Raw genomic sequence first — 17,363 nt, forward strand, 5'->3', positions numbered from 1 at the left:
ATATGAATATAACTAGTACTAAATCATTATTATTTATATATATTTTTATTTGATTTCATGTTGTTTAGGTAACACTTTAGGTCACAAATAATAGTACTTATAACAGTAATAAACTGTAGAATTGTTAAATGCTTAAATAATGTCTCAATTAATTATTGTTTGATACTAGTTAGGACAATATTAAACACTTACTACACTTTTAAACTTACTAATGTTGTAAATAATGAATTTAGACAGGAATAAATACTGATCTTAACTAGTGTCAATTAATAAGTTTAGATAAATAAATTGAAATATTCTGCCGCAAGTACTGTTTATTAATGTACCATGTTACTGATATTTAATTTAATACATTTTGAATTATGGAAATTCATATTTTCAAATATTTTAGTATGTGCAGTTTGTATTGATGCCACAGAATCATTATTTTATTTTTCCTATTTTATGTATTTATTTTCTTTTTCCTTTTCAAATGTAAAATAATATGGTAAATGAAAACAGCAGTGTTTACCAAGAAACTAAATATAATAAAAAAATATACCTGGATATACAAGAGGTGGATCTGTGAAGGTTGGCTGTTGGGATGAAATGAAATGAAATATTATTAATTAATAAAATATGACTATAACTCATGTAAATATATGTAAAGATGCCATAAATTGTTCGTCATCTTACCACATTCCAGGTTTCATCAGCTATAATGAGGGCATCCATGGGAAAAGAAGAGTAAAAGAAATGAAAGATGAGAAGAAAAGAGAGAAGAAAGTAGGTTAACTCACAGTGATGTCACACACATTACCGTTAGCACAGTAAGCTCAGCTCAACGTGTATCTCCAGAACCCATATTAATGTATTTATTTCTAATAAAACAAAGCTTAGGCCACGTTCATCCCTTAAGCTTCCCACAGCGAGCAGAGACTGAAAACAAGCTCTACTATACAGAAAAATGCAAATACTGGAGAAGGAGACAACACAACTTTTGTTTATGAGGAAAAAAATCATAAATATTTACAGTGTTCTCATATGAATCACCTGGCCTAAGCAATGCCAGTGAATTATCTCATTACAATAAATCAGAGGAATGCTTCAGAGAAATCTCGAAGGTTGCAGATGATTGGCCTCTGTGGATTAGGATCTGTTTCCTAAAGCTTAGGGAATGTGATGCAGGACATATGAGGAATAAGCAAATGGAGATGTATGATCTTTTGAAATTAGAGTGATAAGATGTGAATCAGGGTTAATGAATCCATAAAAGTCACTTCATGCTAGAAATTGCGTATTAGTATATGTTATACACCAGCTTTTACAATCAAATAATCCACTGAATGTGATTTTGACAGACATTTGTTTGTCTGCATGAACAATTCTAGCCAGGTGCTTCCGGGCATGATCATTACAACCCACTGAACTGCCACTGTGGGTGGTAATGACTTTTATAATGTATTCCTGCTAAACATGTGACACTGTGGATCAAGGAATATTAGGATAAGATATATGTATAGGATCTATACATGTACGCTGTTGCTTATGGTTTATTTAATGACTCCTTTACAAAACAGGAAAAAAGATATATAATGATTGATCATATGTATTGTTTAATTTCAATTATGGAAAACTAGGATGAACTAAGAAGACAATCGATTAAGTTTTTTGTTTCCAGTGACATTGTTTTTTAATCAAATCATGCGGGAACTGGAGGACTATTGATATGAGAAATCAATAAGGACAAAAATGGGACTTTTTGACTTTTTAAACATAAAAATAAAAATAATAATGATATTGTAATATTATGTGAATGTTTTTGGTGTGTATTGTGAATTATTATTTAGTGTAATACTTTTTCTCAATAAAGCTCCTTAAAAAAAAGTAAAGAAAATGGTTAACAACTTACAGCTGGTTTGTAGCCATGGAAAACACTGAGATGCAAAAAATGACAATTTACAAAGGAATAGACTGTGCTACTGCACTCTTTACTGCCGCATTTACACAACATTAATAATCAACTATTGATCCAAAAGTGGTACTTCTTCATTCAAACCCAAACAACTTTAATTTTTGTAGATTTTAAAGGGTAGTTTCATACTCACCATCAGGTAATGACGGAGACACGTGTACAGGGTGCTGGAAGTCAGTCCAAGGATGATGAGGGACCTGTGCTGTTCTGGGTGGTTGTCCAGGCTGCGGCTGTGGTCTTGTAGGAGTCTGAGGGTGGTGGTAGGGAGGGCGAGGAGAAACTGGTATTTGGGGCGTGTGATGGGGAGGCTCTAAAGGGATCTGGTCAGGCAGAGGATATGTGGGGATCTGAGGAAAGAAAGACTCGACTCGGCTAAGCTCCTCGTCCTCCAGCTCTCTCAGTGTGATCTGCACGTCTGAATGGGAGTAGGTGTAGCCGTGGCCTGCGGGACAGATTTCCTTAAAGTGATCTGTGGAAATGAAACACATTTTTTTTTTAGTTATCCATTTGGCAGACGCCTTAATCTAAAGCGATTCACTGCTTCAATCCTAGTGTGTAGGGCTACGACCAAAGCCAGTTTTAGCCATTGCCAAAGGATTTTGGGTTGCAATATAGGGCACAGTGTCAGAAAGCTGGGATTGTGTCCAAGGTCATGGATCTTTCAGCAGGACAATGACCCCTTAACATACTTAAAAAAAAGAAAAGCACCCCGAGATGGATGGAAAATAAGTGCTGGAGAGTTCTGAAGTAGCCATCAATGAGTCCGAATCAAAAAGGAATAGACTAATATTATTATTGTTATATATATATATATATATATATATATATATATATATATATATATATATATATATATATATAAATATATATATATGTATACAGTAGCAGGAAAAAGTATGTGAACCCTTCGGGATGACATGGATTTCTGCATAAATTGGTCATTAAATGTCATAAAAATATGTTCTGATCACAATAATAGACAAACAAAGTCTGCTTAAACTAATACCACACAACAAAATTTATGTTTGCATGGTTTTACTGAACACAGCATGTTAACATTCACAGTGAGGGGGGGGGAAGTATGCGAACCCCTAGGCTAATGACTTTTCTAAAAGCTAATTGGAGCCAGGATGTGATGAGATTGGAGGTGTTGGTTAAAGCTGCCCTGCCCTAAAAAATAAGCACACCAGTTTTGAGTTTGCTGTTCTTAAGAAGCATTGCTTGATGTGAATCATGCCTCACACAAAAGAGCTTTCTCCAAAATCCTTGATGTTAATGTGTCCACGGTAAGACACACATAATACTTGTCCATGCAGTACATGCTACATGCCATAAAACACAGGATTTCAGACAAGTCTGCCACCCACAGACAAACTAAGAATGAGTTATGAATGCACAATTTAATCAAAGCGTACTGACCGAAACCAAAGACATGGTGGATTTCATGCAAATACTTATCATTTACTTATACTTTGAGGAAGATCCATTCATCATAGGTTTTCAATTGAAATCCCGTCCTGCCTGCATTACAGAGAGCATGACTAACTGAAGATATGTTGGATGTTCCAGCATACTGTTCTGATTTCCACTGTCTCTCTCAAAACAGATGGATAAAGAAGATGAGAGGTCACATAGTTTTTGGATCCAGAGCTCATGGTCACTTCATCCATTTGCTTTACATTTATGCTGACCATGGCTCATTCTACTGACTTTGCTCAGCATGGAGGTCTTGCCTGCTGTGACAATGTCTATAAATCTGTAAGACTCTCCTTTGTCTTTGAAGATAAGATCAGGAGAAAGACAAAGGGGTTGACATTTTTCCCCCATTTGAAACTCTGTGGCACATTTATTGCACCAAATCAAAAAAGTGTTTAGACACTATGGAATAAAGAGGATGAAGGTGAGTAATGAGATTAAAACTTAATAGTAATGTGACGTTAAACAAGTAAAGTCAACAAAGGGCTGGAGGAGAAAGTACCAAATGTGTGAGAAAACTACTGAAATGTTTAACAATATTGTTCCTCAAATACATTGGAAGAAATACACATATTTCTCCCTCTGCAGTGCATAATATTGTTAAATGATCCAAGGAACCAGGAGTTGTTTAAGACCACAAAGGCCTTATGTCGAGAAGTGGCTCAGAGGCATCTGGGAAGGACCATAATACAGTAAATACATGTACTGTGGTTGGATGAACCAGTATTAAAAGGTTTTTTTTTAGCATAAAAATGATGCTTAGGTCAGGGCTCATATACTTTTTAACCAATACATTTCCATGATTTTTTCATGACTTTTCCACGCCTTCAAGGCGACTTTTCATGACCATACGATTTTTAAACATCAGTGGAGAAAAAGACATGGACAATAAAACCAAAAATCAACTAAAACTATAATCAAAATTGATTTTTGCAGGGATCTAAAATGAATCTGATAAAAATGTTGACACACAATCTTTACTAATAAATAGTGTGTCAGATCCTGAGAGCTACATTATGTAGGGCTAAATTGCTGAATTAACTCTGTGTTGATGTATTTGTGAGTTCAAAATAGATTTTCAATAACAAAAACACTAAGATTTGTAGACCAAATTTCCATGATTTTTAAAAAACTTTGTGTATTTTTTTATTTTTCCTAAATGTATCCAAAATTGGACATTACTATTTTCAAATTCCATGACTTTTCCAGGCTTTCCATGACCGTACCCAAACCCTGTTAGCTCTTGACCAAACAAAAAAAGGACCATCCAGACTGTTCTTAACAACAAGTCCAAAAGCCCAGATTTCGGGTAAATGGGCTCTAAAAATGCATTGTACACCCACACATTAAGACACCACCATGCCACTGCATACACAGAATCATCTGTGCTCTGATTTAGTAACAACAATAGATAAGAATGACATACCTGAATCAGGCACAGGGCATTTCTCACAGTTGGTTCCCCAGGCCTTGCCCACTCGGCTGCAGCAGCAGATCTGTTTGGTGATTTTCAGGGTGAGTGGGAGGCTACATGTGCCTGCTGAAACTGTCCGGTAGCAGGAGTCTTTATTCATGGACACTGCTTTATCCGCTGTGAACATCACAACACCACCATCAATAAACGAGCAGTGTCCAAACACAAGCAATGTCCAAAAAAAAAATAAAAAACACAAAGCAGATTTACTTGCTTAGTTTAGTAATTTAATACAATGTTTTTTAGTTCTGTTCTCAGGAAGCACGAGTCAGTGCATATTTGGCTCATTATGAAATGTTCTGACATTTTACAACATAACTCATGTCTCGCATGAGTGTGAAAAAACTGTACAATTCATCTCAGTAATACTTATTATGAATCATATATTCATAATGCATTATGAATGCATTTGTAATGCTTTATTTTTTATGTTTTTTTATTGAACAGTGACAATATGTACTAACATCAGCATACATAACATGTTCGTAAGAACATTGTACATAATAATGTGGCCTTATAAAGCCTGCATTTCTGAAGAGTCGCGTTGTAATTTATAGCATGTTGTGCGTGTCAAGTACATAAGTATATAAGCTTATGAATGTGGTTATAAGGTGTTATGTGTCTCAAATGATGCAATATATTTTAATTTTATTAAATACATTATGAATACAGGATTTTTAGGAAGTGCTACCTCAGTTTCTAGTGGAAAGAATTTGAAAGCATAGGTGCATCAACATTTTTGAACCTTGTAGCTCCTCTGTGCAATGTGTAAATAATTCAGAACTAATAGACGAACAGAAATGATCTAACATTGTTTGGAAAAACATTTTCGCTTTCTCATGCAAAGTCACCATTTTAGAGACATGCTTTTTTTATTGGCCGGCGACAATCTTTCCAGCAATGTTCAGAGACATATTTTAAACATTGTGCAATGTTTAGCCTTAAGTAGAAGAAAAGCCCGTCAAAATAATTAGCTGTGGAAATCAATTGTGCACCACAGGGACGACAAAATGATCAGAATTAAACTCTTTTACATGTCCTTTACATGAGTTCTACACTTGTAAAAAGAAGGTACTTTGGGTAATACCATAGAAGAACCACTTTTTCCATCTCTATTTGATCCCAATTACCCGGCCTACTTATTAGAACTCCCCCTTTCACTAGTGATGCCCCCAACACTATAGGAGGGTGAAGACTAGCACATGCCTCCTCCACAGTAATGGGAGTAACGGCTTTGAAATAAACGGCATTACTAACACCGTTACTTTTTTCAGTAATGAGTAATCTAACTAATTACTCTGACTTTCACTATAACTCCGTTACCATTTCCGACACCCCGTTACTGCACGTTACTTAAGCCGCCCATTGAACTTTTTTTTTTTTTTTACTTTGCGCATACAGACAAAGGCGCAAGTGTGTGTGTGTGCGTAGTTTGTGTGAGTCACAAGGTTGAGGAGGATCTATCTATCTATCTATCTATCTATCTCTATTCATCTGCCTTATGAAATACGCTCTGAGAAGGTGGGATTTTCAAACTGCCGCTGATGCAGCATTACTGGGTAGCCAGTGTTCTTGGAGGAAAGCACAGCCACCCAGCTCTGATTTATCAGTCAACAGATACCTGTGCTGAAAAAACTGTGCTGATCACCTTGGGAGTAAAGTGGACAGAGGGTGCCATCTACCCACCCAGAGCGCAAGGCCAATGGTGCTCTTTTACAATTAGTATTACAATTAGCCCCCTAACAATTTAAAGTGTGCTTATCACTAAGATGCCTTATGGAAACAAGGCCAAGGTCAGGACAGGACAGGATTTTTTTTTTAGGATGGAGTGTGTGTAATGGTCACTTACAGACGCAGTGGCTGCGGGCAGGATCCAGCATGTATCCAGGCTTACACGTGCACCTGTAGCTACCCTTGGTGTTGAGACATTCTGCATGCTTACAGATGCCAGGCATCAGACACTCGTTGATATCTGTCCAAGAGAGTGAAAAGTAAAGATCAGCTCACTATGATTTATGTCTGCTGGAATAATCTGATAACATTTTATTTGATCTTATAATAAACCAAGTGAATTAAAACAAACACATTCATCAATGACCCCCATTCCCCCTGCTTTATCAAATTTGACAATCTGGATTAGGCTATGTGTGGAAATTATGAGGGATATCTGAGATGGTTTATGAGGAGTGTATTTGAACATGATTCTTTGTTATCATTATGCCTTGATAGGTGTCCAAGCTCCACACTGGCAAGACGGTTTGATCAGAGATATGAATAACTGGCAAAGACATGAGAGAGTGGCGGAGTTCTGTAAGCAATATGATACAGTCGAGAAGATGGTAGGGTTTTCTCTTTCAGTTGCTCTCTCGCTCATACTTTTTGTGGGCATAGATGATCTGTTTGAAAAGAAAAAATAAATGACAGCTACACTGGCATGCATATAACCGCCAAAGATACGGCTGCAAAAATAGCTGCACTCAAAACCAAAAAAAAAGGAACATAAAGGTTACCAGGCACAATAAATGATTCAAAATGTATACTGTTATAGGCGACCCTTTGTCATGTTTGTTGGGATACACTTACAGAAGTAGTGTCTAACACATGCATCACAACATGCCAGCTGTCTCAGCATGGAGTTGTAGAGTTTCTGAATGGTGTCCTTCAATATTCCATCACCTGCAGCTTGAATATTTTTGCAATTCCTACAAATTTTGTGGTAGGCTGGAGTGGTACAGGTCTGGGGATGCAGCTCGCCATGGCATAGTAGTATCTGTGGCAGGAACAAGCTCTTTAGGCAAGAAGAGGCAAGACGCAAGCTCTTGAGATGGCATAAGTATGTGGATGAGCATTGTCCTGCTGGAACAGCACACCAGATTGTAGGACCAGATTGTAGAAGGTAGAACCACTGGTTGCAGAAACAAAGTGCCTGCAATAAAGACCAAACCATTGATCTTGGTGCTGACCATGGTGTCTTCACATATGAATTTGTTGGTTGTCTCCACCAAGACAATTGATAAGTGGTACTTATCAATGAAGATGACCCACTGGCATTCAGTCATTCCATGACTGTCTGGCATGGCTACCTCCTTCTAGTTGTTTTTCTGACAACGAGTGAGGCCTGATATTGGGTGCCAAAGGGATGGGACATTCCATTGCCGAAATAGTTTGGGTGTTTAACATTCCGTGATAGTGTCATTTGTGTACCGGGGATATGTAATGGACAGTGCAGTGGGTGGTAATGATTATGACCTGTGGCTTCTGGCTAGAATTAGCTTCCAAGGGACGTAGAAGGCTGATACTGATTTGTGGGTACTGTAAATCCTGCCATTATGCCATTGTTCAAACAGTTTGTTTTCTTGTTCTCTCTGGACAATGATGGGCTGTTTCCCTCAGCTCTGTGGAGTGGAGCCTAAGAGGCTGCCACCCCCATTTTTCCCAATAACAATTAATCAGCATGTCGCCAGCTCTGTTTGCCTGCGGCGAATCAGGGTGGAAAAACTGATTGCAGGAGAGACCTGACCAAGCCTCGCTGGAGACAGAGTGACCATGGGAGTCAGCACAGCAACAGCCTGCAAGGCCACACTGCCCAGCTTTTCCACATTCAATACTCATGACATAATATCTTGTGGTGTTTCTGCCTGAGATTTTACAGAATACAAATATAATAATATTTCAGGTTGTTATATTTTATGATGATTTCTCACAGTTCTGGTATGTTCGTTTCCCTTATGATCGATAAAACATTTCACATAACAGGGTTTATGAAATAAACAGTAAATTGTAATATATTGCAATAAAGTAAGCAAGGCAATAAAGAGTTCAACACTGGCTAACACAAAAAATAACCAATGTTCTTTATGCATAAACTATTCATTAAACATTGATACTATGTTTTTGAGAATTGATTGACAGTACTGCAAAGCATAACATTGCAACACCTCAATATACTGATTGTTTCCTATATATCTCTACTATATAGCTGTGAAAATAGTTATTTTATTCATAACACTAGTTCAAGCTTTTTAATGCTATAGAGAACTATTTCTAAAAGGTTTTACAAATAAATGATCCTTGTATCTGAAGAACCACTGTACCAGGCACTTTTCCCATGCCCTTAAAGGTGGAATGGGGGAGCGAACTCAGAGGTTTTGGGCAGCAGTTTGGGGCAGCTCCGCTGGGAAGCATGAAGCTGAAACCCCACCACAAGAAGAGATACCAGAAAAAAGAGGGGAAGATGGGGAGGAGGAGGGTGCGAAGTTGTTCAACATGCAGGAAGAGGAAATGAGGGTTTATAAGGCTGAGTAGGGGACGTAAAGGGTGTGGATCAATATCTTAAAAATAAGTTACATTCATAACTCCACAAAAATGTGAACCGTTGTTTGTGCACTCACTGTCTCACCATTTTTCTGTATTAGCTTCAACGAATATATACGAGTAGTTTTATAAGACAGTGTCCACTCTATAAGATTATACTAAATGGTAATTAAGCAGAGAAAATGGACAGTGAGTGTAGAAACAATAAGGTAGTGTTAATGGCGGTGTCTGATTAGCAAGGGGTACAGTTTAAATGGTATTTTAAATGGTAGAAATGTACTGTTCAGGTATCAGTGAATGTATACAGTTTGAAGACTCAAAATAAAAGGTTTCTAGAGGTTATAATAAATAATATTATAATAAATCCACTGATTAGTACATTAGGTTAGAGAACAACATTCTTTTAAATTCTGCCAAATCTTTCCTATTAATCTGAAGTGGACATAATGCTGTTTACTGCATTAACTTTGAGTGTTTGAGTGTTAGAAATCGCTCTCCTGTATAATGTAATGATGCAAGTCTGACTCATAAAGCTACAGAGTGCTGGTGTGTTAATGTTTTGCTACTTCTGTTATGAAGAAAGGCATGGTGCTAAATAGCTTGTATGCCATGTCATCCTCTTTAATAGAGCTGTTAGCTGCTTTTCTCTGTGGAGATAACCGTCTGCCAATACAGCACTCATTCAGTTTTCCATGAGGCAGGAAGCAGATAGAGGGAATGAAGAGAAGTCCAGCGACCCTGGACTCACTGGAGTGGAGTGTTTTGGCCTGGTTTTATGGTGTAGGGGGCAATTTAATACAATGCCAGATCACCTTTGGTCTTTTTGACAGCTCAATGTTACAATAATGAGGTCCTGCTACCAGTGGCCCTGTTGGCGCTACTTCAACAAGACAATGCTCATCCACTTGCTGCTGCCCTCTTAAGAGCTTGTCTTGAAGACACAGAAACTATGCCATGGCCTCTATCACAACAAAATCTGCAGGGACTGTGAGAATATGTGAGCTGTGTGGTACAGATTACTGCAAGACACCATTAGGAACCTCTACAACTCCATGAGACTCCTGAGATGCCAGGCATGTTGTGTTACTACTTCTGTATGCATAACTCAATAAATATGACCAAGAGTTGCCCATATCTGTCTAAATTTATGTAAGAATTTATTGTTCCTGGTCAATTTTATCTCCCTTCTGAACAGCACTGCAATCTAACGCTTCATCCTGGCTGCAACAATTTCTTTGACCACGAGTGTATACTTTGTTGAATATTGTAATATTGTCAACAAATCATGCAACACACACAGACACACACACACAGACACACACATGCATATATACACATACACACAGCTTGGCAGAAAAAGCCCCCTCCTGACAATGACAGAATCCCACAAAAATCAGCCCTCTCTCCGCTCTGGCAGTCCATCTGACGGCAGAAATTAAAAATAATTTTTTGGGAGAGGGAGCAGCAGAGGAATGAGACTTTGAAGCCAGCCAGAAAATATTGTGAATAACTGTCAGTTTAGCTCTGCAGCATCCCAAAAAATGCGAGTCTGGGGGGGGAGCGAACATCTTGAAGTGATCATAAGGGAGGGAACAGAATCAAACAGGATAAATTACTGAGTTTGCTGGCAACTCCTGACAGCAGTTCGGATTGCATACGTCTATAGCGTTTTATGCAAGAAAAAAAAAACACGTTTTTAGTGTAATGACTTTGTGTTACGGTAATTGGAACAAAGCGCTGTGTAATTGAGTGTAAATGGAGAGAGAATTTGGGTGACTGATCAAAAACGTACGTGTTATGCAATTCTTGCTTCAGTGTGCGGTAGTTTTTAACACCTGTGAGGAACTTTATTATAACTGAGGGACTACAGTGTTGCCAGAAAATGTGTGAATCCACTACTGTTTTGTGTATTTCCGTAACAAAACTATAGAAAACTGATCTGAAACGTTCTTAAGTTTCTTTAGAAAGGACTAACTTAAATAGGTGAAGCAAAATGTACCAAATTTATTGAGCAAAATAATTCAATACAAAGTATTTTGTCTGGAAAAAGCATGGGCCTCTAGTAATAGTAGTCAAATCAATTAGTGAAAAAGTTTTTTTAGAAAAACTTTGATAATCTTGATAATCAGGTGCAAGTTTAGTAGGGGCTGCTATATTTCAAGAACATGAACTTGGGGTCTTCATTAGGGGTGTATGGTATGAAAAAAAAGTGTGATGAGCAATAAAGCTGCTCATATCTTAATACTGATATGATGAATTAAGATTTTAATTTGGCTTAGGATCCTCAATGTTTTTTGACGCTTGGCTTGGCTGAATTAATTTTTCCCTAGGCTAAGAATTTAAATATCTCTACTTTACTCCGCCTCGCTCTACCTCCAGCCTCACTATGCCACATGAGAACATGAGAACGACTGCGGTGTGAAGAGATCCTTCTGTTGATGCAGGTAGGTAATGCTGTTTGAATTTGCTGTTATTCAAGGAGTTTTTGTAGCTCTTTCAATGCCTTTATAATTAAAGCTTTTCTTCATTCTGGTCTGGTGCTCATAACATGAAAGTGTTTATGAAAGCGTGCTTTGCCTTATTCAAATAAGATTCTTGAGAACCTCAGACAAAAAGTCATCTATCTTCCCCAGCAGGCTGGAAAAGTTTACAAAATCATTTCTAAATAGCCCAGCCTGCAACAATACATTTATACACTGTGAAGCAGATAATATACAATCGGAAATTCAGCATCACTCCCCCAAGGACAATTCCAAGTGTGTGCTGAAGAATATTATGTGCAGTCACAAATAACCTCAGAAAAGCAGGCCTCTCTTGCACTGGGCAATGTCAGTGTCCATTAGTTCATCATCAGGCATGCGCTGATCTAGAATGTGAGCATGGTAAGGAGACTGCTGCCTGTGGGAAGTTTGCTCAAGACCAGGTGGATAAGTCAGAACCCTTTTGGAAGGAAGACAAAACCAAAATAGAACTCACACCTACCATCAAACATCATGTAAAAGAGTTTTAAATCAGATATTATTCATCACATGTTATTTGTGCGGCAGGTTAAATGACAAAAAAACAGAAGTGGAAAGTCATGAATTTCTTTTACTCAAGTTACTGTAATTGAGTAGATTTTATGAGTAATTTGTAATTTTTAAAGTAGTTTTTAAAATAGGTAATTTTACTTTTACTCAAGTACATTTTGACACAAGTAATTTACTTTGCTACATTGAAAAACTCCCAATTACTTAGTAAAAAATAAAATTCTGGGGGAAAAAACAATTGTCTGAATAAAAAAAATAAGAAAAAAATTGACACGGATGCTCGCGCGTGGAATAACGAGGCAATAACTTCCTTATGCAATGCAAAATGCTGCTTTCAAAACTTCCACATCAAAGCTGTAAAAGCATGTGGTGGTAAGTATTTTTATCATTAAACAATCTGCTTAAATGTTAAAAAAAAACATGTAAATAGCAGTTAAAGCATAGCAATGGCAAGTTAAAAAATAATAATGAACTGTAAAATTATAAAATTACAGTTTATAGTCACATATATGACCAAAATGTTTTAACAGTAAAGAAAAAAAGTGGATCATAGTAGCCTATGCCATTTGTTCTTGAAAATGTTTTATTGGGTGGTCTGAACAAATACTGCCTGAAAGGTCCAAATTGTTATGTGGAATAATAGTTCATTAAAAATGTATTAATTTATGATTTGTTTTTACTTTTTTACATCAAATAATTAAAACTATGTAACTTTTACTCAAAGTACATTTTAAATTGAGTACTTTTTTACTTTTACTCGAGTAGATTTTTAGATGGGTACTTTTACTTTTACTTGAGTAGAATTTCAGCAAAGTAAAGGTACTTTTACTTAATTACAATTTTTCAGTACTTTTTCCACCTCTGCAAAAAACACACTTTTGCAGTTCAGTTTTGGACCACATTCATATTTAGTATTAAAATCCAATACATATCTAAAGTGAGGCCCAGTCACTTTTTTACTGTGTGAATGTGCCTGTTAATTTTGGTGAAAAATTATATTGTTGGCAAAAAAAAAAAAAAAACAAACATTGCAATTCAGCAATATTTGCAATTGCAATATTGTGAAACATGGGGGTGGCAGTTTAAGGCTTCTTTATTGCTTTACGATCAGAATGGTTTGCTGTTATTAATGAACCTGTGATTTTTTTATTTATTAGTAGAATGGCAAGATATATGTTTAAGAAAAATATTGCAAGGAACACCCCAGAACAGGGTGACAGTTCATTGAAGGGTACCACATATAACCAGCTATTAACACATTAACATTTAGGCAATTTAATTAGACCAATTCACGAGCCATGTGTAACCAGCACACCCCTTTATTAAACAAAACCCCCCAAACCCATACCCACACCCAAACACACTCACAGCATCTATTAGCTATAACTTCATGCTGAAAATCAGAATGAATAACCAAGTTTGCTGAAAGGCTTTAAAGCATTTGACATGTTGAATCTTAAATGTCATATTTGTTTCATTCTTTATTTCTTAATCTATTCTCCGGGGAACGATTTCTGGGGGACCAAGAAATTTTCAGTCACAGAACTTTTACAAATGCCTTAGGGGTGTATTTATGAATGTACAAGAACGTACATTGAGCGCATGAGCGTTTATAGTGGAACATGCGCCAAGAAACTGGGGCAAAGTCTTCTCTTTCCATTCAAGTGTTTGAAAACACAGGCTGTTCATTAAAGTTCTTACTGGTCCATCAGGACATATGAAGCTGCAAGGTAATGCGCAGAAGTCAGAGCAAGTTCAGGTTAGTAGCTACTGAGCGAGGTCCGATTACGTACCTTGACAATGAGTTGAATTCATCCTCTTATAGCCTTTAGGACATTCCACTTGGCCGTTGGCGATCACTGCGTAAGCTGTGAAGAAAAGTGAGAAGAGCGAGTGAAAGGGAGTCTTGGGCTATAAATCACAGATGTGCATATCTTGGCAGGAAAGGAAATGAGGAGTGCGTTAGGTGGGCCAAATGAGATGTAACAGTTGGATATGTAAACTGATCCCACTCATTACATTTCGAGTTTAACGCTACCATCAAGCGAAATACGGCAACAAAATACGTCACACCACATGTCAAGATCCTGCTTAGAATAGCTAAAAATAAGCGTATAAATCATGTAAATGATGCCAAATACCACCATCACTCAAGAGAGCACTCATAGCCAGAGATATATAATAGAAGAAGTTTGAGATGGTCTGATAACCAGCACACATAGAAGAAAAATATGGATTAAGGAAACAGACAGCGGGGGAAAGCAAATGTAATCCGAGTTCAAAAAGTGGACCATTAATCACTGCTTTCGACCATTTTTTAAACCAAAGAGGCTTAACTAAAGGTTTCCCTCCAATATAGGATTCCTCATCCGGGAAAAAATACCTCAGTAACAAATCTTACTGCAGTAAAATAGCGTGGGAGCACATGAAGGCCAGATTAAATGATCCAATCCAAGGTGACAATAGGATCAGATATTGCAGAGGATAATCCAGACAGAGAAAGACAGCTGATTGTTTCTGTATAGAGGTGGATACAAGAATTTACACTGGAATATAGATTAGTATAGTGTGCCCTACAGCTATCGTCTCAGAACTGGATACTAAAGAATGCAAACTCCAAAAAAGGACAATACAAGTAACATAACTCCACTTCACAGGAGAGGATACAATTGAGTACTGTGATAGAATACTGTACTATACTGAATTTTACTCTGACTGAAGTCAGAAATGGCCTTTTAGTTACAGCTTATTTGCTGCAGATTTGATGGTGCTCCATCCAATACTGCTGGGATATTCTAACCTCACTAAGGCTTTTGGAACTGGATACAATTAATTAATATTAAGAGACATAGGACTAGCCAGTGATCAGCCTTACTTACAAGATAACAACTCACAACTTACACAAGTATGGGCATTCTCAAGCCAATCCCTTAGGTCACACTTCATGATCAAGCTACATACTGCTGCCCCATGACTTTTCCATGTCAATGTAAACCACAGCCCAATACAAAACCATCTATGAAAACCATACTACATGTATACTTTAAAGAATACCAGACACTTGGGATTAGAGTTTAAACACAATACAGTACAAATCAAAACCAGAAACACCATACCACACTCCACATCCTTCACAGAACTGGACACTAGAGAATACAGCACAATACAGTACAGTACAGTACAGCACCTGTAAAACCTCCATCCACTTTACCTATTATATCAGCAGTGTTGGTCAGAGGAGATACATTGAATATACATTTATTCAAACTGACTTTCCATCCCGTGCCTGTGTGAGGAAGCTCATTTTTAGTTTTCTTTTTCCTCCCACATAAGTGACAAGTGTTAATGGAAAACAATTACAGGCAGTTCCAGCTCACGCTAAGCTGCCAGCACTCCCTCCTTCTGGGAGTCGGCTGACCTCCCTTCCATAAACTGGCTGTCAGTGCAGAAACACTAGTTATGGTCAAAGTAAGCCTACAACAACGGATCCAAGGACAAACGTTGGGAAAGGCTTTCAATGGAATTCCGTTGAAATGAAATGAAACGTAAAGGACAGAGTTGAAATGGACACACGATTCTCCAACTGAACAGTTTCTCACAGCGATGCTTTGAGTTCGCTGCACTGTATCATTAAACTGTAACTGTTTTCAGACTCAAAGTGATTTATGCAAGGTTAATGTTTTGATTCATAAAGCCAAAAGACAGCCCAGTCGCCTCGCTGGCCAGCAGAACAGATTTAGTGAGGGTCTCAGCTGAATTGGGAAGTCTTGCAACACACTTCAGTCTGTTCTCTTTATTTTGTTACTCATACAGTATTCTACCTAGAAAATGAGGAGCGGGTCTGAGGTTCAGAATCGGGACAGAGTGTATCATGTAGCATTAGGGGTCATGGATCAGAGTTGATTATTTGATTAATAGCGAGCTGCTACATGCCTATTCAAACAGTAATCCCATCCTGCTGTCTAAAAACAGGGAGTTCCAGTGGTCAGCATTTAGCGTCCCAGCAGAGTTCACTTCACAGGCAGTGACAGTGTGAGGAACTGATGAAAAGGTAGATGGGGGTCACAGGAGCTGTGGAAAGGGAGAACTGACCTTTGGAAGGGGACGGTGGGGGTTGAGAAGTGAGCAAATCATTGCAAAAACATCAAGAAGGCTTTAGTTTTGCTCTCCTTTGAGAGGGAAAAGTCCTCATGTCTCTTCTCAGCCTGATGTTGTAAGGGTGCATAGCATCCTTGTTAAATCTGAAAAGTAAGTAATTCTTGCTTTGACTTTGACTTTTATTACATTGCAGATAATATGATCCAAGAAATGTCCACGAAAGACCAAAGAGGTGCAAATGTTCTTCAGTTCTCCAGTCAAAATTTGCATGAGAAACTTATTGAAATGTTTTAAAACTATGTTCCTTAAAGATAGAAAACTATTTACATACTATATATATATATATATATATATATATATATATATAGTATGATATATATATATATATATATATATATATATATATATATATATATATATATCCCCCTTTTTGTTGCACAATATCATTAAAGCATTCAAGGAATTTCAGTGCAAAAGGGGCAAGGACACAAGCCTAAGCTGAACCCCAGTGATCTCCAATCCCTCAGACGGTGATTCAACTACAGCTGATAGAACCACACGGGCAAGAGACCTACACCTTGGCAAACCTATTCTAAGCACTACAATACAATACAATAATACCTGCTAAACACACACAGTGCCCTGTACTCATAGAATAACACACTGGGTAAATGTGCACAGCTACTGTCCTCTGGAAGGCAGTGGATTTTTGTTAGCATGGTTAGTTAGTGAGATAGCTCTGCACAGCACTCCTATCTTTTTGAGTGTTTTGTGAAATCTGGTATGCTGTAAACACGGTTAAATAGCCTAAATGAAGGGTTAGCATAGCTAGCTACTGTATGAGCATGTCTACAGCAGTAGCTACCTCATACTGCTTTGCTTTAAACACCACTGCTTAAAAATCCAGCTGTTCAACCAGAGGAAACACACCCTAGCTCTGGGGGTGTGTTTTTCTGGCTGACCAGCTGGTCTTCAGCTGGATTTTTCTAGCAGTGGCTATATAAAATCATATACAATG

At 37.6% G+C, this 17,363-nt stretch overlaps 1 protein-coding gene across 2 annotated transcripts in view; it reads right to left on the reverse strand.

The window, feature by feature from the left end:
• LOC103024277 (latent-transforming growth factor beta-binding protein 2) overlaps positions 1 to 17,363 on the reverse strand; it is a 164,604-nt gene that overhangs the window by 50,947 nt on the left and 96,294 nt on the right. For both annotated transcript variants that reach the window (XM_049463974.1, XM_049463973.1), the window contains exons 9-14: positions 14,041 to 14,115; positions 6,754 to 6,876; positions 4,857 to 5,021; positions 2,088 to 2,423; positions 676 to 695; positions 542 to 575 (exon numbers count right to left, since the gene is read on the reverse strand). In XM_049463974.1, coding sequence (XP_049319931.1) covers positions 542 to 575; positions 676 to 695; positions 2,088 to 2,423; positions 4,857 to 5,021; positions 6,754 to 6,876; positions 14,041 to 14,115 — 753 coding nt within the window. The remainder of the gene's footprint in view (positions 1 to 541; positions 576 to 675; positions 696 to 2,087; positions 2,424 to 4,856; positions 5,022 to 6,753; positions 6,877 to 14,040; positions 14,116 to 17,363) is intronic.

Source organism: Astyanax mexicanus, chromosome 14, assembly GCF_023375975.1.
Source record: "Astyanax mexicanus isolate ESR-SI-001 chromosome 14, AstMex3_surface, whole genome shotgun sequence".
NCBI classification, from domain to species: Eukaryota; Metazoa; Chordata; class Actinopteri; order Characiformes; family Acestrorhamphidae; genus Astyanax; species Astyanax mexicanus.